The following is a 21,764-nucleotide window of genomic DNA, read 5'->3' as shown; positions in this document are numbered from 1 at the left end:
TTGGTTTTGTATCCAGCTTGCCACTCTGTGCCTTTTAAGTGGGGCATTTAGCCCATTTCTATTCAAGATTAGTGTTGATCTGTGTGGATTTGATCCTGTCCCTGTGCTGATAGCTGCTTATTATGCTGGTGTGTTTGTGTGGTTGCTTCATAGTGCCACTAGTCTGTGTATTTAAGTGCATTTTTGTATTAGCTGGTCTTTTGTTTCTGTATTTAGTGCTCCTTTCAAGATCTTTTTTAGGCAGGGCTGGTGGTAATGAATTCCCTCAGTATTTCCTTATCTGAAAAGGATCTTATCTCTCCTTTACTTAGGAAGCTTAGTTTGGCTGAATATTGAGTTCTTGGTTGAAGACTTTTTTCTTTAGGAATGTTGAATATAGGCCCCCAATCTCTTCTTGCTTGTAGGGTTTCAGCTGAGAGGTCTGCTGTTAGGCTGATGCGGTTCCCTTTGTAGGTGACCTGCCCTTTCCCTCTAGCTGCCTTTAACATTCTTTCTTTCATTTTGACCTTGAAAAATCTGATGATTATGTCAGACATTTTGGGGATGATCTTTTTGTATAGAATCTTGCAGGGGTTCTCTGTATTTCCTGAATTTGACTGTTGGCCTCTCTAGCAAGGTTGGGGGAGTTTTCATGAACGAGATCCTGAAATACATTTTCCAAGTTGTTTGCTTTCTCTCCTTCCCTTTCGGGGTTGCCAGTGATTCATAGATTTGGCCTCTTTACATAATTCCACACTTCTTGGAGGTTTTTTCATTCTTTTTTCTTTATTTTTGTCTGTCTTATTTCAGATAACCAGTCTTGAAGTTCTGAGATTACCTCAGTTTGGTTTATTCTGAAGTTAATACTTGTGATTGCATTGTGAAATTCTTTTTTAAAGAATTTTTTTGAGAAAGATTCTTACTCTGTCACCCAGGTTGGAGTACAGTGTCATGATCTTGCCTCACTGCAACCTCATCCTCCTGGGTTCAAGCAATTCTCCTGCCTCAACCTCCTGAGTAGCTGAGAGTACAGTCACTTGCCACCATGCCTGGCTAAATTTTGTATTTTCAGTAAATATGGGGTTTCACCATGTTGGCCAGGCTGGTCTTGAACTCCTGACCTCAGGTGATCCACCCGTCTTAGCCTCCCAAAGTGCTGTGATTACAGGTGTAAGCCACCGCGCTGGGCCTGAAATTCTTGTATTGTGTGACTTGGCTCTGCTGTGATTACAGGTGTGAGCCACCGTGCTGGGCCTGAAATTCTTGTATTGTGTGACTTGGCTCTGCTGTGATTACAGGTGTGAGCCACCGCGCTGGGCCTGAAATTCTTGTATTGTGTGACTTGGCTCTGCTGATTACAGGTGTGAGCCACCGTGCTGGGCCTGAAATTCTTGTATTGTGTGACTTGGCTCTGCTGGGATTACAGGTGTGAGCCCCCGCACCCGGCCTGAAATTCTTGTATTGTGTGACTTGGCTCTGCTGGGATTACAGGCGTGAGCCAACGAGCCCAGCCTGAAATTCTTGTATTGTGTTTACTCAGCCCTGTCAGATCCATGAGGTTGTTTTTCATGCTAGCCCTTTCGTCCTTCAGCTCCTGTATCACTTTATAGTGATTCTTATTTTCCTTGAGTTGGGCTTTGCTGTCCTGAATCTCAACGATGTTTGCTCCTAGCCATATTCTGAATTCTGTTTCTGTCACTCCAGGCAGTTCACCAGCCTGGTGAAGACCTCTTCTTGGAGAGCTGGTGTGGCTGTTTCGAGGACACACAGCACTCTGGCCACTTGAGTTACTGGACTTCTTGCATTGATTCTTACAAGCAGGTTTTTAAAAGTGAAAAAAGGGACAAGAGGCTGGTCTCTGTCAAGCCGCAGATGCGGGTCTCTGTTTTGCAGGATGGGGTTTGTTAAAGTTGTTAAGAATAAGGCCTACTTTAAGAGATACCAGGTGAAATTTAGAAGACGATGAGAGGGTAAAACTGATTACTATGCTCGGAAACACTTGGTGATTCAGGATAAAAATAAAGACAACACACCCAAATACAGGATGATCGTTCGTGTAACAAACAGAGAAATCATTTGTCAGATTGCTTATGCCCAGATAGAGGGGGATATGATAGTCTGTGCAGCATATGCACATGAACTGCCAAAACACCATGTGAAGGTTGTCCTGATAAATGATGCTGCGGGGTATTGTCCTGGCTGCTGCTGGCCCGCAGGCTTCTCAATGGGTCTGGCCTGGACAAGATCTAAGAAGGCAAAGTGGAGGTGACTGGTGATGAATACAATGTGGAAAGCATTGAGGGTCAGCCAGGTGCCTTTACCTGCTATTTGGATGCAGGCCTTGCCGGAACTACCACTGGCAATGAATTTTTGGCACCCTGGATGGAGCTGTGGATGGAGGCTGGTCTGTCCCTCACAGCCCCAAACAATTCCCTGGTTATGATTCTGACAACAAGGAATTTAACACAGAAGTACATGGAAGTGCATCACGGGCCAGAACGTTGCAGATTACATGCACTACTTAATGCAAGAAGATAGAGACGCTTACAAGAAACAGTTCCCTCAATACATAAAGAACAGCTTGTTGTTCCTCTTGCTCTATTCGTGGAAACGGTTTCATAAGGGGCCTTACCAGGTGATGGGAGAGGTGGCAGTCAGGCTGTGAGGCAAAGGGTGACGTGAGGTGGGTGCGTGTCTGAGGGGCAGGGCCAGGTGAGACCTTCCTGGCCCTTAGATTGAGCCATTATAAACAACTGTTTATCTTTAAAACAAAATTCCAGAATAAGCTCAAACTGAATCCAAACAAGACATGTCTAGCTCACCAGCCATGCCGTTCCCAAATGCGTGAACAGCAAAACTGACTTTATACTGTAGTGTTCTGTAAATAAAATTCAAAAAGCCCATCACCTTTCCTGGATGAATGGTCGTTTCTTGGAAAATAATGGAACGCTCCTTTTCATTCTATTAAATAGGATACGTTTCTCAGAAAAAGATGAAAAGACCTGAGAAGTAGGTACATACTTAATGCGCTAATGTTTTCTCTCTGGGGCCGTGCTCCTCAGCACCGGGACACTCTGGCTCCCGCCCCCAGGGCAGCAGCAGAAACCAGGGCTGCTCGGTGTGTGGCTCTGCAGGTCCAGGTCCTGGCCTGCACGGGGTGTCTGTGGAGGCAGGACCTTCCGGGAGCGGGGTGCTCGGTCCAAGACAGAACAAGGCCACAGGGCTCCGGGATGCTGTGTAGTGCTGTGGGCCCTCGGGGTGATGGTGGCCACTCAGTGAGGCTGAGGCCTGGGGGGCGTCGGGCCCCCGGATCCCAGCACTGGTGAGGGTGTCCCAGCCTCTAGGATGTCCTCCAGTCCCGCATTTCCTCTGTGCCTCAATGGCTTCTCCGAAAACCAGCTCAGAGCAGGAGGCCTCCTCCTGGCTGAGGCCCAGACGCCATCCACAGAGCAGGGTCAGGGTCCCAGAGCCCACTGATGCCCTGACGTGTTTATGAGCAGCTGGAGGGGCCTTCCTGGGACCCGATGCTCAAGGTCCCAGCTCCACCCCTGCCCAGTGTGGGGATTTGAGCCCCGTCCTCATCTGAACACCGGAGATGGGGCCGAAACACACGTGAGAGAGCCCAGGAGGTCCCAGCCCCGACCCAGCCCCGACCCAGCCCCAGTCACCAGATCCCCTGTACGTTCCCTTAGAGCCTGGCTGGGGCGCTCCCAGGGCTCAGCTGCTGCCGGTGGCTCCTGGGCCTGGGAAGGGGACGGTACAGGACCATGCGTGTCCTTGTTGCCCACGGACCAGAGGTGCCATCTCCCAACCAAACTCCCCCTGGGATCTGGACCTCACTGGGTGCTCTTGGCCACAGGCCCTTCCCCGGTGGCCTTGCTTTCATACTCACAGTGGAGGCTGCTTGCCTGAGCCCTGCCACACCTCCCACAGGGGCTGCTGTCCTTCCTGATGCTGTGGCCTGAGGGGCGGGAGGCTGGGGTCCCTGGTGCTCTCCAGGCACTCCAACTGTGGACGCTGTGCTATTTCACCCCTCCTTACAGGAGGGCCGCAGGCTGAGGCCGGGACACACGGTTTCCCTTGAGGCGTTCCCAGCTGTGGCCTGGACTCCACCAGCTCCCAGACACCCCTGGGGGAGGCACAAATACCGCTGATGTCAGAGGGCAGTGTCATGGATCTGGCCACAGAAGTTTCTGTGTGGGGCCTGCCTGCCCTTCTCCCCGCATCGCATCCTGCCTGCCCTTCTCCCCGCATCCTGCCTGCCCTTCTCCCCCGCATCCTGCCTGCCCTTCTCCCCCGCATCCTGCCTGCCTTTCTCCCCGCATCCTCCCTGCCCTTCTCCCCCGCATCCTCCCTGCCCTTCTCCCCCGCATCCTCCCTGCCCTTCTCCCCGCATCCTGCCTGCCCTTCTCCCCCGCATCCTTCCTGCCCTTCTCCCCGCATCCTCCCTGCCCTTCTCCCCCGCATCCTCCCTGCCCTTCTCCCCCGCATCCTGCCTGCCCTTCTCCCCGCATCCTGCCTGCCCTTCTCCCCTGTGACCTGGGGAGGCCCCAGCCTTGCAGGGGAGGGTCGCTGCCCTGGCATGGTGCTAAGGCGGGAGGCATGCGAAAGGAGAGGGACAGTGGCTTAGGGACCTGGCATGTGAGAGGCGTGGAGCCCACCGTGGTTCCTGAGGCCCCTGGGTCAGCACCTCCAGAGCAGGCCTGAGGCCCTGCACACACAAGACACTAACAAGGTTCTTATTTCTGCTTCCCTTGGATGACCGTCCTGCCCGTGAAATCCAGCTGAGCCTGAGGCTGCTCCTTAGCGCATCCAGGAGGCTAACACCCTGCAGCTGGGCTGTCTCCTCCGGCCCTGCCCTCCGCTCTGATGTTACTCAGCCAGGCCCAGGCACCTGGCCCCTCCCCAACGTCACCCTGCTTCTTGTTGGGTGTGTGTGAAATCATTTTTAAGCTTTAATGACGTGTAGTGACACACAGTAAGCTAGAGTGGTTAATGTGCAGCCCCACAAGCTGGGGCCCGTGGCTATACTGTGAGGCTGTCGCTAGCACCACGTAGGGCCACGTCCACTGGTCTGCCATGCCCCTGCAGCCAGCTTGGCCCTCTCTGGCCCCGGTTTGCCTGTGGGCCGGGGGGTCCCGTGAAGGAGTGTGAATGGGCGCGAGTTCACAGCCCTGGAGGGTCAGAGGTGTCAGGGATGTGCTGGAGCTGCATCTCACTCCAGAGACCAGGCTGGATGGAGAAGCAGGTGCAAGCCAGGGAGGCAGGGTAGGGGCAGTGCTGGGGCAGGGCAGGGGCAGAGGAGGGCTGGGGCAGGGGCAGGGAAGGGGCGGGGCAGGGGCAGGGAAGGGGCAGGGGCAGGGGAAGGGCAGGGGAGGGGCAGGGGAGGGGCAGGGGCAGGGCAGGGGAGGGGCAGGGGAAGGGCAGGGGAGGGGCAGGGTAGGGGCAAGACAGGGCAGGGGCAGAGGCAGGGCAGGGGCAGGGCAGAGGGGCAGGGCAGGGGCAGAGGCAGGGCAGGGACGACCCACCCAGGGCTGCCGAGGTCGGTTGTCCGACTGCGAGTCCAGCCTCAGGGTCCAGCGGGCACTTAGTTGTGCATGTTCCTTTCCCAGCTGCCGGGACCCACTCTCAGGGTCACCCTCGAAGAAGGAGGAGAAATTCCCTGCAGCCCAGGCACCAACTCCCCTTACTCCCCAGAGTGCCCCGGGGGAAGCACTGCGGAGCTGCGGCAGCTTAAGGAGCAGGCAGTGGGCCCCACCGCAGGCCTGGAGCAGCTCAAGATACAGGCGCAGCTGCGCATAGGGCTGTCCCAACCTGGCGGCCCTTCCTTGCACCCCCCAAAGGCACTGCCTGGAGCTGAGGCCCTGCTGGGGCTTCCCAGCTGCTTGCTGAGGTTGGCTGCTGCTTCTTCCTTCCTCCCCAGTTAACCAATGAGCCCACCCTGGTCCAAAGAGCAAGTCTGGGTGAGAATCCCACCACTGACTGACTATCTTGCTGCCCCCCACAGGGACCCAGAGCGCAGCCCCCCACAGGGATGCAGAGACCTCCCCCCTACAGGGACCCAGAGACCAGACCCCCTACAGAGAACAGACCCCGCCCCAGGGACCCAGAGACCAGCTCCCCGCCACAGGGACCCAGAAACCAGCACCCCCACCCCCACAGGGATGCAGAGACTTGCCCCCCTCCAACAAGGACCCAGAGACCAGAACCCCCCAACAGGGACCGGGAGACCAGCTCCCCCATGGTGCTAACCCAGGCTATCTCACACCCAGGGACCCAATGGCCCTGAATGAAGTCTGCTGTGTTTTAACAAGCGTCATTGAATCATTTTTCCTTTAACGCTGCTCACCTGCAGGCCATCGGCCCCACCCCACCGAGGCACCGAAGCCACAGGTGCTGCAGTGGAGACAGGAGTCTTTACCCCGGCAGCTCAGCCCATGCCAGCGTCCTGCACGCTCTTGGTGTCACAGACCTCGGAACTCATTTTAAACAGTGTTTACCAGGAGACACAGACCACAGATACACAGCCCATGTGACACAGAACCTAGTACTCAATTCAGACGACTCAGACCACGAGAACTCAGCCTCCCAAACACACAGGACACATGGGCACAGCTTCGGCTCAGTGCATGCAAACGCACCACCACCTCCGCCACCTGGGCACACGGAGGGTGAAAGTTCAGCCCACATCAGTGGCACCAACAAAGTAGCCCAGAAAATGTGTCCTCATCTTACAGCAGCACAGCTCACTACTGTCACCTCGAGTATTTCACCCAGCAACACAGCCTCACTGTGAATCCAGCATGAGCATCAACCCTAACAGGGAGGCACTGCGTGCCAGAGGTCCTCACTCCATGAAGACGTGGACCACGATACTCTCCGAACCAGGACAGGGACACGAGTACTAACCCAGGCTATCCCTCACCAGGGTACTCAGTCCATAGGACCTAGACCAAGGGTACTCTCCGAACCAGGACAGAGACACGAGTACTAACCCAGGCTATCCCTCACCAGGGTACTCAGTCCATAGGACCTAGACCAAGGGTACTCTCCGAACCAGGACAGAGACACGAGTACTAACCCAGGCTATCCCTCACCAGGGTACTCAGTCCATAGGACCTAGACCAAGGGTACTCTCCGAACCAGGACAGAGACACGAGTACTAACCCAGGCTATCCCTCACCAGGGTACTCAGTCCATAGGACCTAGACCAAGGGTACTCTCCGAACCAGGACAGAGACACGAGTACTAACCCAGGCTATCCCTCACCAGGGTACTCAGTCCATAGGACCTAGACCAAGGGTACTCTCCGAACCAGGACAGAGACACGAGTACTAACCCAGGCTATCCCTCACCAGGGTACTCAGTCCATAGGACCTAGACCAAGGGTACTCTCCGAACCAGGACAGATACAGGAGGACTAACCCAGACTATCCCTCACCAGGAGTATTCACCCCTCTAGGACCTGGACTTGGAGAAATCTCTGAACCAGGGCACAGACACGGGTACTCACCCGCTATGTCCCTGGCTGATGTCAGCCCTGTATCCCCTTGTGGCTTGTTCAGTGACCGTGTCTGGAAGAGACTGGGGGAGGCTGGCAGGGAGGGACTTGAGCTCTGGGTGCCTCTGCTGCTGCTTCTGCTGTGCAGGCCTCCCTGAAGGGCTACGCTGGGTGTGGTTGGAGTTGTGAGTATGGAGTCTGCTGTGATTACAAGGGAAGTTGTTGATATTTATGTAGAAAAGAAGTAATTAGAGTGAGTTTAAGAGTGTCCTCTTAACACTGGTTTTCCCAGTACCCACGTCCTGGGACGGGAGTGGAAAGGAAAGGCAGGCCCTGGCAGCCCCGGTCATTTCCTGGGACACGGGACAGAAGTGTGAGGTCTGAGTCCGCGCCCACTTGGGCCTGAGCTGCGCTGCTTGTGCTCTGGAATTCAGCCGTCTGCAGATCTGTGGCCGGGGGGATGCAGCCTGGGGTCCGGGGTCCGGGGTCCGTGCAGGACCGTCTGTGGGCAGCCATGTCTGTGCTCAGGCTCTGGCCCTGCAGCCCCCAGGAGGCCTGGACAGCCAGCGTTGGGTGGTGGGAGCTGCCCTGGTGGGCCCCAGCTCACCTAGCAGCCCTCCCTCTGGGCCCAGAGGAGCCGGCACGGTGGGCATGAGGGGCTTGTCTGGCCGCTGAGCCCCTGCAGCCTGACCTGTCTCACTGGGAGACACTGGTCTTCTAACTGTGGCCCAAGGGACAGGCCTCTCACGTGTGCCAGGCCCTCCTATGCCCCTCCTGCTCCACCTGCCCTGAACAACCACAGCACTCGGATGCCTGCTCAGACTTGGCCCCAGGGACCCTCCAAATTGGCTTCTCTGTCCCTGTCCCCAGTAGCCTCCCCGGATGCCCACCAGGCCCTACCCCTACCCCACCACTGACCTGGTCTCACAGCACTTTGTCTGTCCTCACGGGGTGCTCACCCTGTTCTCTCCCCACCTCCTCTGTCCCCTGCCTCCCTGCGCACATGCTGCCTCTGCAGACATAGGGCCGGCCTCCACCTGCCCAAGGTACCCCCACCCCACCCGCCTCAAAGGCTACAGAACAGTCTTTGGCCTTGAGTACGGCAGGCAGGATTTCCACCCCAAGCTGCCTGTGCGGTAACGGCTCTGTGGAAGCCTCTGGGCTCCGGTGCAAACCCTGGCGGCGCAGTGGAGGGGAAGTGTGACGAGGTGAGACACAGAGGAGCAGGGTCCATGGGGGACACGGGGGAGCAGGGTCCACGTGAGACACAGGGGAGCAGGGTCCACGTGGGACACGGGGGAGCAGGGTCCACCTGGGACACAGGGGAGCAGGGTCCACGGTCCGCACGCAGTGAACACACCCACTGTTCCACCTCAGGCCTATGCTGGTCCCAACAGCATCCCCTGAGAAATGCAAGCACCAAGGGTCAGGGGGCAAGTGGCAGGACTGGTCAGGCACCATCTGGGCACTGGGTAGGTGCGGAAGTGCCCGTTGCAGCCGGTCTCTGCATGTGGGGTGCACTCACCACATCAGGGCAGGGCCCCGAGCTCCTTCCAGGGTCCCCACACAGGCTTCCTGCAGCTGCCGTCAGTCCCGGTCAGGCAGGTGGAGCCTGTGGGCCCCGACCCAGACCCTTCCCCACAGAACCTGTGGGGGCTCCTTAGCTGCCCAAAGCCCCTGCAGGGGTAGCTCATTCAGAAACAGAGCTGCCCAGATCTGAGCCCTGTCGGGGCCCTCGCGGGAGATGCAGCAGACGCCACTGTGTGTGTGTCTCCCAGGACTGGAGGCCTCCTCAGCTAGGACCGCTCCAGAGAACTGTCAGGGTCTGGAGGCACAGGCGGCCTCTGCTTCCTAGTCCTTTAAGCTGACTAAAGTCATCACGGTGTTGCTGTGTGGTAGGTGACACACCAGCACAGAGGCAGGGCGGAGGGGCCACCTCAAGCTGTTCCTCTGAAGAGCATGCACACACATGCACACTTACCCTCAAACACACGTGCATGTGCGCACACAACTCCCACAGAGGGACCTGCACACCACACAGGCACACACTCTCACACACACGTCAACACCCACACAACCCACATGCCACTCACAAACATACAGGCACACAAGCACACCCACACAGGCTGGCGTGCACCCACGCTCCATCCCATCCAAGATGCAGACATACAGGCACATGGGCACACACACCCGCACAGGCTGGCGTGCACCCACGCTCCATCCCATCTGACACGAGGACACACAGGCACACACACCCGCACAGGCCACCGTGCACCACTTCATTGCATCTGACACGCATACACACGAGCATGCCCACACAGGTCGGCACGCACCCACGCTCCATCCCACCCGACACGCAGGCACACGGGCACACTCAAGGAAGGAAGTGGCACAAAAGTCAGATGCGAAATGTGGGTTTGGCTCTGGCTCCGTGGTCTGGTGGAAGCTGACGTTGAGCCAGGAGCCCTTTGGGGTGGTCGGGCTGTGGATGTTTATGCTCCAAAACGTTACGTGCAAATGGATATGGCCCAACACCGGTCCCAAGTGGACTCACGAGGCTAAGTCAGTATAGAAACACACAGAGGTTTAATGTTTAATGTTGACTTTCTTTGGTTGAATGATGGGAGGCCTCTCTGCTCAGCCAGGAGCACTGAGGGCAGAAAGTTCATGAGGGGCTGGAGGGGCCAGGCAGAGCAGCCTCACCCCGGGATCCAGGACACAGAAGGGGGCCACACGCTCAGGTGTTCCTCTACCCCCATCTAGGGTGAGAAAAACACACGGGGATGTTATTAACCAGCCTCACAAAGAACCAACGATGCCAAGACTGTATTTTTGTGTGAACAGTTCTGCACCTACAGTGTGTACACAGCACAGCGTGGGGATTCGGGTTCACACCAGCTACGGAAGCAGGTGAAAAGGTGAGGCGGAGGCAGAGCTGCCTGGCAGTCATCCGGTGGCCCGTCTGGTTGACCTGTAAGGACACACGGGGTTTGCTGGGAGGAGCACACTGTGGGTTACAGCGTCATGGTCAAGTTTACCAACACCCCGGGAGGTGGGGCTCCTCATACTCACATACTGAGTGCCAGCCTCCAGAGAGCCCTTCCACCGAGCAGGTGCCGGGAACACTCCCCAACACCCCTCTTCACGGAGGTGCACGTTAGGGAGGCTCTGCGCCTGGTGAGACCTCCCGACCAGATAGCAGAGTGCACCCACGAGTCTGCTGACATTGACGTTTGCAGGGTGAAACACTCTCCAATGAAAACCCAGTGTGTGGGCGGCTGGAAAACACACCGCTACGTGTATGCACAGATGTGCATGGCAGGTGCATGTGTGTGTTAACTATGTGTGCACATGTGTATGTGTGTGACATGCACGTGTGTGTGCATGTATGCAATATGCACGTTTGTGTGTGTATGTGACATGCACGTTTGCGTGCATGTGTATGCATGTGATATGCACGTGTTTGTGTGCACATGTGTATGTGTGTGATATGCATGTGTTTGTGTGTGTGCATGTGTATGTGTGTGTGATATGCACGTTTGTGTGTGTGCGTGTGTGTGTGATATGCACGTGTGTGCATGTGTATGTGTGTGATATGCACGTTTGTGTGTATGTATATGTGTGTGATATGCACATGTGTTTGTGTGCGTGTGTGTGTGTGTGGGTGAACACGTGTCACAGACAAGGAGGAGGGAGGGAGGGAAAACTGTGTACAGTTTCACACCCACGGCCCTCTGGACTCCCTTCCACCAAGGGACGGGCCACTTGCTTTCACAGAAGGCTTGTTGTCATCCACATCTGTCCTTTGAGTCAGGGCTTGGTGCCCAGATGTTCATGGAGATGAGAAAAAGGGAAAGGAATTTTGTCCATGAGAATGTCCCGTCTGCCAGCCCCTCTTCTTTTTGGAATAAACCTTGTTGCCAAGTGCCTATACTGGAGTGGAATCCAGTCCCAACGGTGGCTGGTTTTGGAAGTCGAATCTTCACTAACGGATGTCTGGGCATCTTCCCAAGGCTTGGGCCCTAAGAGCACCCCATTGGCCCTCTGAAGCCGACAGCCATCCCCAAAGTCCAGAGCACGGCTGCAGCCCGCAGCATCCGTGGTGCTCTCAGCCCTGCAGGGCTGGGGCTGTGACAAGGACAAGGTTGACAGGGGACACTGAGTGGGCAGAGGTGTGCAGGGGTCCCGTGAAGCTGCAGGGGTGGCTCAGACACGCGACAGCAGTGGGTCCCAAGGGTTCTGCCCAGGGTGAGAATGCTGGGGACAGACCTGCCACCACCACCCCTGGAGCAGAACGCAAGACACACACATTGAACACTGGGAAAGGTCAGGGCAGCCCCCTGCTGTGATCTCGGCCCCGCCTGGCCACACCAGGGGAAGCCAGGACTCCGTGGATGGCATCTCGGGCAGGGCCACGCTGGGGTCTGGGTGGGTCCTTTGATGGAAGCCCCTGCTCTGCCTCTGGGGCGCCCCAGGACTGGAGGCCACAGGACAGAAACCAGATGACCTTGTGCAGGGACGAGCACGTGGAACTGGGATAAAAGGAGTGGGCGTGGCCCAGAGCTTTTCCCCGCTGAGGTCTTTCACAAGGAAGGGGCAGGGGTGTGAACTGCTTCCGAAGGGTGGGGTCACTTTGGTGCCCCCAGTGACCTCATGTGGCAGATGGGCCCCCCACTCTGCTCTGAAGCTCCTCCAGGAACACTGTGTCCCCTGCTCTGTCTACACAGTAGTTTCATTTTTCCAGGGTCCTGTTCGGATGTTGCCGGTCCCATCGGTGCCAAACGGCAGGTCTTCTAGCAAGTTACCCTTGGGCAGCCCGTTCTGGCTGGGGCCACCAAAGGGCAGGGACTGTGTCCTCCGCAGCATCTCCAGGTGACCAGGCCCAAGCGCTGCCTCCCTGCCCGGCCGCGTGGGGCAGCTGTAGAGGGCAGGGCTCCCATCGCTGCCCTCAGGCTGGCTGACCATGGGGAAGGGGTCACCCTGGGCGCAGCAGGCCAGCGTGTGTGCCCCTGCCGGGCCATCCAGAGAGCTGGGGGGGCTGTCTGTGCGTGAGCTTTGGGGGCTGCCGTCCAGGCTGGACGGGATGTGGTAAGCGTACTCGGGCTCCTCTGCTGGGTGCCGGCTAAAGTAGGGCGGCTTAGTTCTGCCCTGAAGGCACCCGTGCAGGTGGGGGTCGTGCCCGAAGGCACCCTCCTCCTGCGCGTGCACGTGTGCCTCGTCCGCCATCAGTGGCTCGCCGTGCATCTTGGCGCAGCACGGGGTGGCCGGGGACAGACAACTGGCGTGGCCCTGTGCGGCCTGCAGGTTGGTCATCTTGCAGGGTCCCGGTGGGTGCGTGAAGCCCCGTGGCTGGCCGAGGCCCGGCGAATGCAGGCAGGCGGCACGGCCCAGCGCGGCCCCGTTGGCATCGAGTGCGGAGTGGGCATCCCTGCGGGGTGGGCAGCATGCCCACCAGCACTGCCACACGTCCTCGCGCTTGGCGCAGTGGTGGATGAGCACGAAGAGCCCCAGTGTCACGCAGAAGGCGCCGTACAGGCAGCTGAAGACCATGTCCAGGAAGTGGCCCTGGGACACCGCCAGCGCCCCAAAGGCCCACGTGGCCGTGAACAGGAACAGCGTGAAGGCGGCAGCGCGCAGCTGTGCCTGGAAGGAATGCTCGTTCTGCAGCACCGAGGCGCCAGGGGCATCGCGTGCGGGTGGGGTGCCGGGCCGGATCCCACGGCTGCCCTCGGGCGTGGCCAGCCGCCGCTGCTCCTCGGGCTGTGCGCGCATCTCGTACCTGCGCCCTGGGTGGCGCCGCAGCTGCACGTAGGTGCCCAGGAAGTACACGCAGGTGACCAGGGCAATGACGGCGGCTGGGCCGTAGAAGGCGCCCAGGCTAGGCTCCCAGGCCATCCAGCAGCTGTGGGGAGACGCACGTCAGCGTCAGCTGGGCCAGCACGGCCAGGACTCAGGACTCAGGACTCCTCCTGCAGAGCAAAGGGCGCCGCACCCGCCCGGACCAGCAAGTGGCTTTGCACAACTGCGGCTTGGGGGCCTTGGGGGCTTCTAGAGTCGATGAGAGTGTGGATGGGAACGAGGCCCTATTGGCCCTACCAGCTTGGGAGGTCGGGGAGCCAGGAAAGTGTCCCAGGTGTGGGCGGAGGTGGAGCCGGGCGGGGGGCCAGGTGCAGGGTGGGCCTGGGTGGGCAGGAGCAGGGACAGAGCCGGGTGGGTGGGGCCGGTGTGGGGTGGGTGGGGCCAGGAAGAGGCAGAGCTAGGTGGGCGGGGCTGAGCAGAGGGCAGCGCTGGATGGGTGGGGCCAGGCAGAGGGTGGAGCCGGGTGGGCATGGCCGGCGTGAGGTGGGCGGGGTCAGGTGGAGGTGGAGGTGGAGGTGGAGCCGGGTGGGCGGGGCCAGGCGGAGGGCAGGCGGGCGGGCCATCCTGGGGCCGCAGAAGGAACTGAGGGCCTGAATCAGGGGTTCCAGGCTGGCTCTGGGCACCGATGGCGGGACGGCTGGGTTCGTTCTACTCTATGGGGTTTCCCTTCTCAGCTGAGTTCCATGATGCTGCCAAATCGCTATTTGTCCCCAGGCCCCTCCCATAGAAGGCTAACCAGGCCTGACTCATCCAGAGGCAAAGATTAGGTTGGGGTCCCTGGGAGAGGAGGGGGCACTGCGCACTCCTTGGGGGCGCGAGCTGGGAGGGGCGCAGCTCTGGGCGAGCCCCAGGTCCAGGCCCAGGCCTTGCTGCTTCGTCCTGGTCTCCCCCACTGCAGGTGTCCGGGAGGGACCTCGGACAGAGCCCACCCGCTGCTCCCAGCTCCCAGCTCTGGGCACCCGGTACTCACTACGCCGCGTCCTCGTCCTCTGTCCCGTAATTCCTGATGTTCGTGGCAGCCGTGACCCCACAGATGATAAAGGGGACCCCTCCACTGACGAGGTAAAACCTGCCGGAGAGGAAGGCGCTGACCCCCTTGCAGACGCTGCCTGCATCTTCCGGGTACACGCTGTCCCTCCCCCACTCCGCGGGGCAAGGGAGAGCGGCGGGCGCGGGCGGAGCAGGAGGGGACCAAGACTCCCGACCCCCGACCGCCGACCGAGCAGCCTGTGCCGGCCTCGCCTGGCCTCCCGCGGGCCTCTGCGCCTGGAGAGAGCCCTGGCCAGGTCCCGGAACAGGTGGGCCCCGGGAGAGCTCTGTTAGACGCTGATTTCTCTGCAGCTGCAGGGAGCCCCTGGCTGCAGGCGGGACCGCTCCCCGGGTTGGCGTGGGGTCACACAGGGAGCTGCATGTCCCACTGAGTCTCCAGGTCATGGCCCCTCCCCACGGGTAGTGCGCGTGGCCAGTGACCCGTGGTGCCCCGTTTTAAACAGCTTTAAAGCCCCGCTTAGCCTCAGGGGAAGAGGTTCAGAGGGCGGAAGTCTCTGCTCCCTGTCAGACCCAGGAACCCTGCCTTGGAGGGGCAGAGTCTCATCCTGACAGGCACAGCCCAAGCCCAGGGCAGGGGCTGACCTTCCCCTCTGCAGGGCCTGGCAATCGTGCTGAGGGCACCCAGGGGTCCATGCATGATGCTGTGTGTCCCGGACCAGGTGCATTTGCTCACCGCCTCCAGCCCCTGGCCTGACCCTGGCTGCCGGCCCTATGGAGCATGCGTGACCTAGGGGCCGGCTCAGAGACCATCCCCCATGGGTGCTGTCTCCCCGGCTGCTGGGAACACCCAGGTCGGCCACGGACCCCTGCCCCACGTGTTCAGTGGGCTCCAAGGTGCAGGGGTGGGAGGGGTGGCCCTGGGTCTGGTAGTTCTCGGGGACCCCCTAGGAAACCTGTGCTTCCCAGACTCTATATCCCAAGATTTCCTTCAGAAATAAAGATGAAATAAAGACACTTTCTGATAAAAATAAAACTAAGAGCACTTGCCATGTATGGACCTGTATTTCAGGAAATGCTAGCTGAAATTATTCAGGGTGGAGGGTAGTGGACCCTTCCGCAGGCACCGCACCTGTGGAAAACCCTAACCAGACCGGCACGGTGGGCCTTGGGTGGGGGGTCCATGCTGTGGACTTCATCAGAACAGCAGGGAGCCCCTGGGCTGCTTGGGGGAACTTGGACTGTCCGGAAGGAAGGAGGACACCAGAAACGCTGAGGGATAAATAGAAAAGCTTTGTCTCCCCCTTCTTAATTTCCTCCCCCTTGCAATGACTGTTTCAAGAAAGAACTTGAGCACTGCCTTGTGTAGGGTACGTGGGGATGGTGCTGTGCCCAGCATCTGTGGGAGGAAAGGTGGGAGGCAGGAAACAGTCCTATACAGTTGCAAGTTTTTTATAAATGTGTTATATGAAGAGAACAATTTTACTCTACATAGGATGTGGAAAGGTTGTGGATTTTAATCCCTTAGAGCAACCATACGAAACTAGGTAAAAACTAGGCTGGACGCGGTGGCTCACGCCTGTAACCCCAACACTTTGGGAGGCCAAGGTGGGTGGATCACGAGGTCAGGAGATTGAGACCATCCTGGCTAACACGGTGAAACCTCGTCTCTACTAAAAATGCAAAAAATTAGCTGGGCGTGGTGGCGGGTGACTGTACTCCCAGCTACTAGGGAGGCTGAGGCAGAAGAATGGCGTGAACCCGGGGGGCAGAGGTTGCAGTGAGCCGAGATCGCACCACTGCACTCCAGCCTGGGCGACAGAGTGAGACTCCGTCTCAAACAAACAAAAAAACTAATAGATACATTAAAACGAAATTTTAAAAAATGTTAAAATAATCCAAAAGAAGGAAGTAAAGGAGAAATGGAAGAATTCCAAAGAGCAAAACAATCACTTAAAGTGGTAAAAACAGAAAACAAAGAGTAAAATGTAGACTAAATCCAACCAAATCAAAATTCCAATTAATTTTAGCAAGCTAAAAGCTCCAATCCAAAGGCAGAGATTATCAGGATAGATAGTAAGCTCATGGAACATGGTGACTAGAATAGAAACACTGAATATAAGACACAAGTAGGTTGAAAGTAACTGGATGGAAAAAGCCATGCAATGCCAACTGTGAGACTAAGAGAGCTACAGCGGTTACACCGATGCCAGGTAAAGTCGATGATAAGACAGTGAGATAGAGGGGCCCATGGGATGCAGGAGTGTCCGGGACGGACCCACGGCGCACAGTTGTGGTGCAGGACGGACCCACGGCGCACAGTTGTGGTGCAGGACGGACCCACGGCGCACAGTTGTGGTGCAGGACGGACCAGAGACAGTCCTTTGATTTTCTGAGAAGACATCCAACCACCCCAGTGGATGGGAAGCAGGAGAAACCTGCCCGACGCTGTCACCCAGTCAGTCTGGCGGTTTGTTCCTGCCGAGCGGGGCGGGGGCCCGGGAGAAATAAAGACCAATGTCTCTCTGAAGGTGAAGACAGGGAGGAGTGAGCCGCACATGACTTTGGCAAAGAGTTGGCTGTGAAGCCCACAGGTGGCAAAACAGGACATGGAGTGGGAAAGCAGACCCAACTTCTTATAGAGGCCACGGGCACCTGGCCGGGACAGTACCATCCAGAGCTTGTTCTAGCAGGGCCTGGGCTCAGCTGTCCACACCCGGCCGGCCTGTGATGTCAGCATGGGCACCTCTGCTCTGCTCCCACAGTCAATGGTGGCACAGAAAGCCCCCCAGGGTCCTGCTGCTGCCAGGCACAGGGATCCCCTAGACCCCGCTCTGGACACACAGGAGGCCACTGTCTCCGAGCCAGCCCTCCACCCTCTGCAGGAGATGGAGCTACAGGTTCTGGCCTTGAAGTCCCCTTTGGCATCCTCAGCAGGCACAGCTGTGACAGGGATGGCTCAGGGCGTGCTTTGTGCAGCAAGGCCAGCCTGCCACGCTCCTCTGTGGCCCGTGGCCCCAGTTACCCACAAGGAGCCGGCAAGAAGGCCTGCAGCAGTGGCCTCTGCGCGTCCAAGGCTGGATGATGGAGCAGCTGACGTGTCCCAGAGGCCCTGCCTGGGTCTGGCCAGACGATGAAGCACCGTGAGCTCCCCTGCCTTCCTGTGGCTGCAGGTCTTTTCCTGAGGACCCCAGTGTCCTGCAGCGGGCGTGGAGAAGCTGCTGGCAGCTGCTCAGAGGACACGCCGCCCGCTGCAGCCTGTGGGAGGGTCTGTCTGTGCCCGGCCGGCCGTCTCCAAGCTGCCTGCCCGGCCCTGCCTGCCAGGACCACCGGCTCCGGGCTCCGTCCCGGCGCGCAGCGCAGGTCGGCCGGCAGAGGGCGCTGGAGGCCGCCGCTTTTCTCGCCGCCGCCGCTGGGCAGTGACTGCCGTGGACTCGCAGGCGCGGGGCTGGGGCTGGGGCGGGGCGGGGGGCTCTGCTGGGTCCAGCATCCACCAACCACCGCCCGACGTGGGCCACTCACAACCGCCTCAGCCCACCTGTGTCCGGGGGGTGGTTCCTGCCCGTCTGGCAGCTGGGAACACCCTCTCCTATGGCTCCGAGCCCCAGTCAGGGTGGGGGTCCAGCTTGTCCTCCTCCTCTGGGCGCTGACGCGTCTGTCACTCAAGCGTCGTATTCTGTTACCTAGAATCCCATCTAAACCCCAGGTGGACTCTGGGCGTCGAGGAATGTCCAGCCACCCCTCTGTGCCCAGGTCCCAGCGTCGGGACAGTGGCTCGCCATGCCAGGCCACTCACTGGAACATCTCCTGGTTACATGATTTCCGGGGCTCAGGCCAACGCCTGCGTTAGATGAAGGTTTCTAGAAAGGGAGGGCGGATCTGAATCTCGAGAAATCCTAATGGCTTCCCCTTGGGAGCTGTGAACCTCACCCAGAGGTGTCCAGAGGAGCAAAGCGGGAGCTGACTTATGGCAGAGCACATTGCTCAGAGGCGGGGGAGGGTGGCCTGGCTGGGGAGGGTGCAGAGCTGGGGAGGGTGCAGAGCCTGAGAGGGTAGCCTGGCCAGGGAGGGTGCAGAGCTGGGGAGGGTGGCCTGGCCGGGGAGGCTGCAGAGCCCGGGACCAGCCCTGAGTGCACCGCCACGTGACCCAGGGCCAAGTGAGGGAGGAGTGACCATCAGTGCTGGGGCAGGTAGATGAGCGTTGCACAGGAGAACAGGAGCTCCGTCCTATGTCGACTGAATAACGCCCCCAGATATCCATGTTCTCTTCCCTGAAACCAGTGAAGGTTTCACCTCACACGTCAAGAGGGACATTGCAGGTGTGGTTAAATGAGCGATGGTGAAGAGCGGAGACTGTCCTGGGTTGTTTGGCTGGACTGACAACATCACCGGGGTCCTCTTAAGAGGGAGGGCAGAGATCCCAGTGGAGAGAAGATGCAGGGCTGCTGGCTTTCAGGGTGGAGGAGGCCCCAAGCCCAGGAGTGATGGCGGCTGAGGCAGCCCCAGAAGGTGCCGGGGGAGGGAGGCAGCCCTGCCCACACCTCGATGTCGGTCCAGCGGGTCCCATGTTGGACTTACGGCTCTCGACTGTCGGATGATCCCCCTGAGTTGCTTTATCCACTGAGCTTGTGGTGTGGCCCCAGCGGTGCGTGAACCCTAGCCACTCACAGCTACAGGATGGACATGCTGCTGCTCACGGCGGGTGACTGGGGAGCCTCGGGGAGGAGCCATGGTGCGGATGTGGCATGAGGATGGGTGCCTTAAACCATCCACAGAAGCACGTGCCCCGCCTGGGTGCTGCCGGCTCTGTGATCCCTCCTGACACACTTGCCCGCTGCTGATTGGAGCCGATGGTCAGAATCAACGCACGCTGGGACATGGGGAAATGGAGCAAGGATTCAGACCATGGGTGTGGTCCTGCCACGGCTCGGTTCCCGCCATGGCTGACACTTCACACCTCTCCCCAGGTGCAGTGGCACCATCAAAGCCCGAGCGAAAAGGTCCCGGACCCAGGTGCCACCCAGGACAGCCCCTCTGAGACCAACACTGCATCTCTGGGCTCAGGCGGGCGGCACTGCCTCTGCCTCCATGCTGCACCTCTCCTTACACCACATGCATGCTCACATGTGCACACACATTTGCTTGCATGACACTTCCATGCATACATGCCCCCCGCACTGGAACACACATACCACATGCACACTGGCACACACGCACACACATGCACACTGGCACACATCACACACACAAGCACACATACTCACGAATGCACACTCACATGTACACTGGCACACACGCACACATCATATGCACAGGCACACACATTCACATACAATGGCACACACATGCACATTCACACACACACAGGCACACGCACAATGGCATACACCACATGCACAGGCACACGCACAGGCACATACCACATGCACAGGCACACACATGCACACACACTCATGCACACTGGCACACACCACATGCACAGGCACACACGTACACACATCGGCACACTGGCACACATGCACACTCACACACACACTCATGCACAGGTGCACACACGTGCACACTGGCACACACCATATGCACAGGCACACACGTACATACATGCACACACGCACACTGGCACACACCACACGCACATGCACACACATTCACACTCACACACACTGGCACACACCACGCACACACACACTCACACACACACTGGCACACTCTACATGCATAGGCCCTCCACACGCACAGGCACTCACACACGCACAGGCACTCACACACGCACAGGTGCACCTGGGCTTTGCAGGTCCTGCGTTTTTCACAGGTGAAGGCTGTGGGAACCCAGCGTTGAGCAAGTCCATCAGGGCCATTTTTCCAACAGCATGTGTTCATTTGATGTCTCTGTGTCATATTTTGGTAATTCTCTAAATATTTCACATTTTACCGCTATTACTATGTCTGTCATGGTGAGCTGTGATCAGTCATCTTTGAGGTTTCCGTGGTAGCTGTCTTGGGGCTCCACAAACCACGCCCGTATAAGATGGTGGACTTAGTGGGTAAATGTCCTGTGTGATCTGGTTGCTCCACGGGTTGGCTGTTCCCCATCTCCCTCCTATTCCCTGAGTCACAAAAATATTGAAATTAGGCCAATTAATAACCCTACAATGGCCTCTAAGTGTTCAGATGAAAGGAACAGTTGGACGTCTGTTGCTTTATTTATAAAGCTAGATATCATTACGCTTAGTGAAGAAGGCATGTCGAAACAGAGATAGGCCAAAAGCTCGGCCTCTTGTGACAAACAGCCGCGTTGTGAATGCAAAGGAAAAGTATTGAAGAAAATTGCCTCCAGCAAACACACGAATGATAAGAAAGTGAAACAACCTCATGGCTGATGTGGAGCAAGTTTTAATGGTCTGGATGGAAGATCAAACCAGACACAACGTTCCCTCAAGCCAAAGCCTCATCTAGAGCAAGACCCTAACTCTCTTTAACCCTATGACGGCTGAGAGAGGTGCAGCAGGAAAAACGCTCCAAGTTAGCAGAGGTTGGTTCATGAAGTTTAAGGACAGAAACCATCTTCATAACATAAAAGTGCAGGGTGAAACAGTAAGTGTTGATGCAGAAGCTGTAGCAAGTTCTCCAGAAGATCTGGCCAGGATAGCGATGAGGGAGGTTGCACTAAACAAGAGTGATTTTTCTTTTTTTGAGACAGGGTCTTGCTCTGTCACCCAGGCTGGAGTGCAGTGGCGTGATCTCGGCTCACTGCAAGCTCCACCTCCCAGGTTCAAGTGATTCTCTTGCCTCAGCCTCCCCGGGAGCTGGGATTACAGGTGCCCACCACCACGCCTGGCTAATTTTTTTTTTTTTTTTGTCCAGACTGGGCTTTGCTGTCTTGGCCAGGCTCGTCTCGAACTCCTGACCTCAGGTGATCTGCCTGCCTCGGCCTCCCAAAGTGCTGGGATTACAGGCATGAGCCACAGCGCTTAGCCTAAACAAGAGATCTGCAACGCAGATGAAACAGCCTTCTACTGGAAGAGATGCCTTCTAGGACTCTCACAGCTAGAGAGGAGACCGTGCCTGGCTTCTAAGCTTCCAGGCACAGGCGGACGCTCTTGCTAGGGGCTAACGCGGCCGGGGACTTTGAGTTGAAGCCGATCTTCATTCACCATTCGGAAAATCCCGGGGCCGTTAAGAATGATGCTCAATGTACTCTGCCTGTGCTCTGTAAGAGGACGACAAAGCCTGGTGTCAGCACATCTGTTGACAGCACGGTTTGCTGAATATTTAAAGCCCACTGTTGAGACCTATTGCTCAAAAAGATTCTTTGCAAAATATTGCTGCTAGTTGACACTGCTCCTGGCCACCCAAGAATTAGAAGTGCAGCCTGAAGATGGCACTGCATTGCTACAGTCTCGTGGTAAAACGTAACCAAAGAGGAGCTGCGTCTTAT

The 21,764-nt window shown here is 57.7% G+C and overlaps 1 protein-coding gene and 1 pseudogene across 2 annotated transcripts in view; one reads left to right on the top strand and one right to left on the bottom strand.

Annotated features, from left to right (window-relative positions):
- Positions 1-1,858: 1,858 nt before the first annotated feature.
- LOC126962297 (60S ribosomal protein L5-like) lies at positions 1,859-2,644 on the top strand (annotated as a pseudogene).
- Positions 2,645-10,043: 7,399 nt separating this feature from the next.
- Positions 10,044-21,764, bottom strand: part of ADGRA1 (adhesion G protein-coupled receptor A1) — a 42,829-nt gene continuing 31,108 nt past the window's right edge. The window contains exons 5-7 of one of the 2 annotated variants that reach the window (XR_007729010.1): positions 14,310-14,408; positions 10,337-13,382; positions 10,044-10,239 (exon numbers count right to left, since the gene is read on the bottom strand). Coding sequence is in view for 1 of the 2 variants with exons in the window: in XM_050805512.1 (XP_050661469.1) it covers positions 12,200-13,382; positions 14,310-14,408 (1,282 nt within the window). In the remaining variant the exon portion in view is untranslated. Of the gene's footprint in view, positions 13,383-14,309; positions 14,409-21,764 lie in introns of both variants that reach the window. The other variant, XM_050805512.1, reaches the window with a different exon arrangement.

Source organism: Macaca thibetana, chromosome 9 (assembly GCF_024542745.1).
Source record: "Macaca thibetana thibetana isolate TM-01 chromosome 9, ASM2454274v1, whole genome shotgun sequence".
NCBI classification, from domain to species: Eukaryota; Metazoa; Chordata; class Mammalia; order Primates; family Cercopithecidae; genus Macaca; species Macaca thibetana.
Note: the sequence above shows the minus strand (reverse complement) of the source record. Positions and strands in the feature narration are given on the sequence as shown.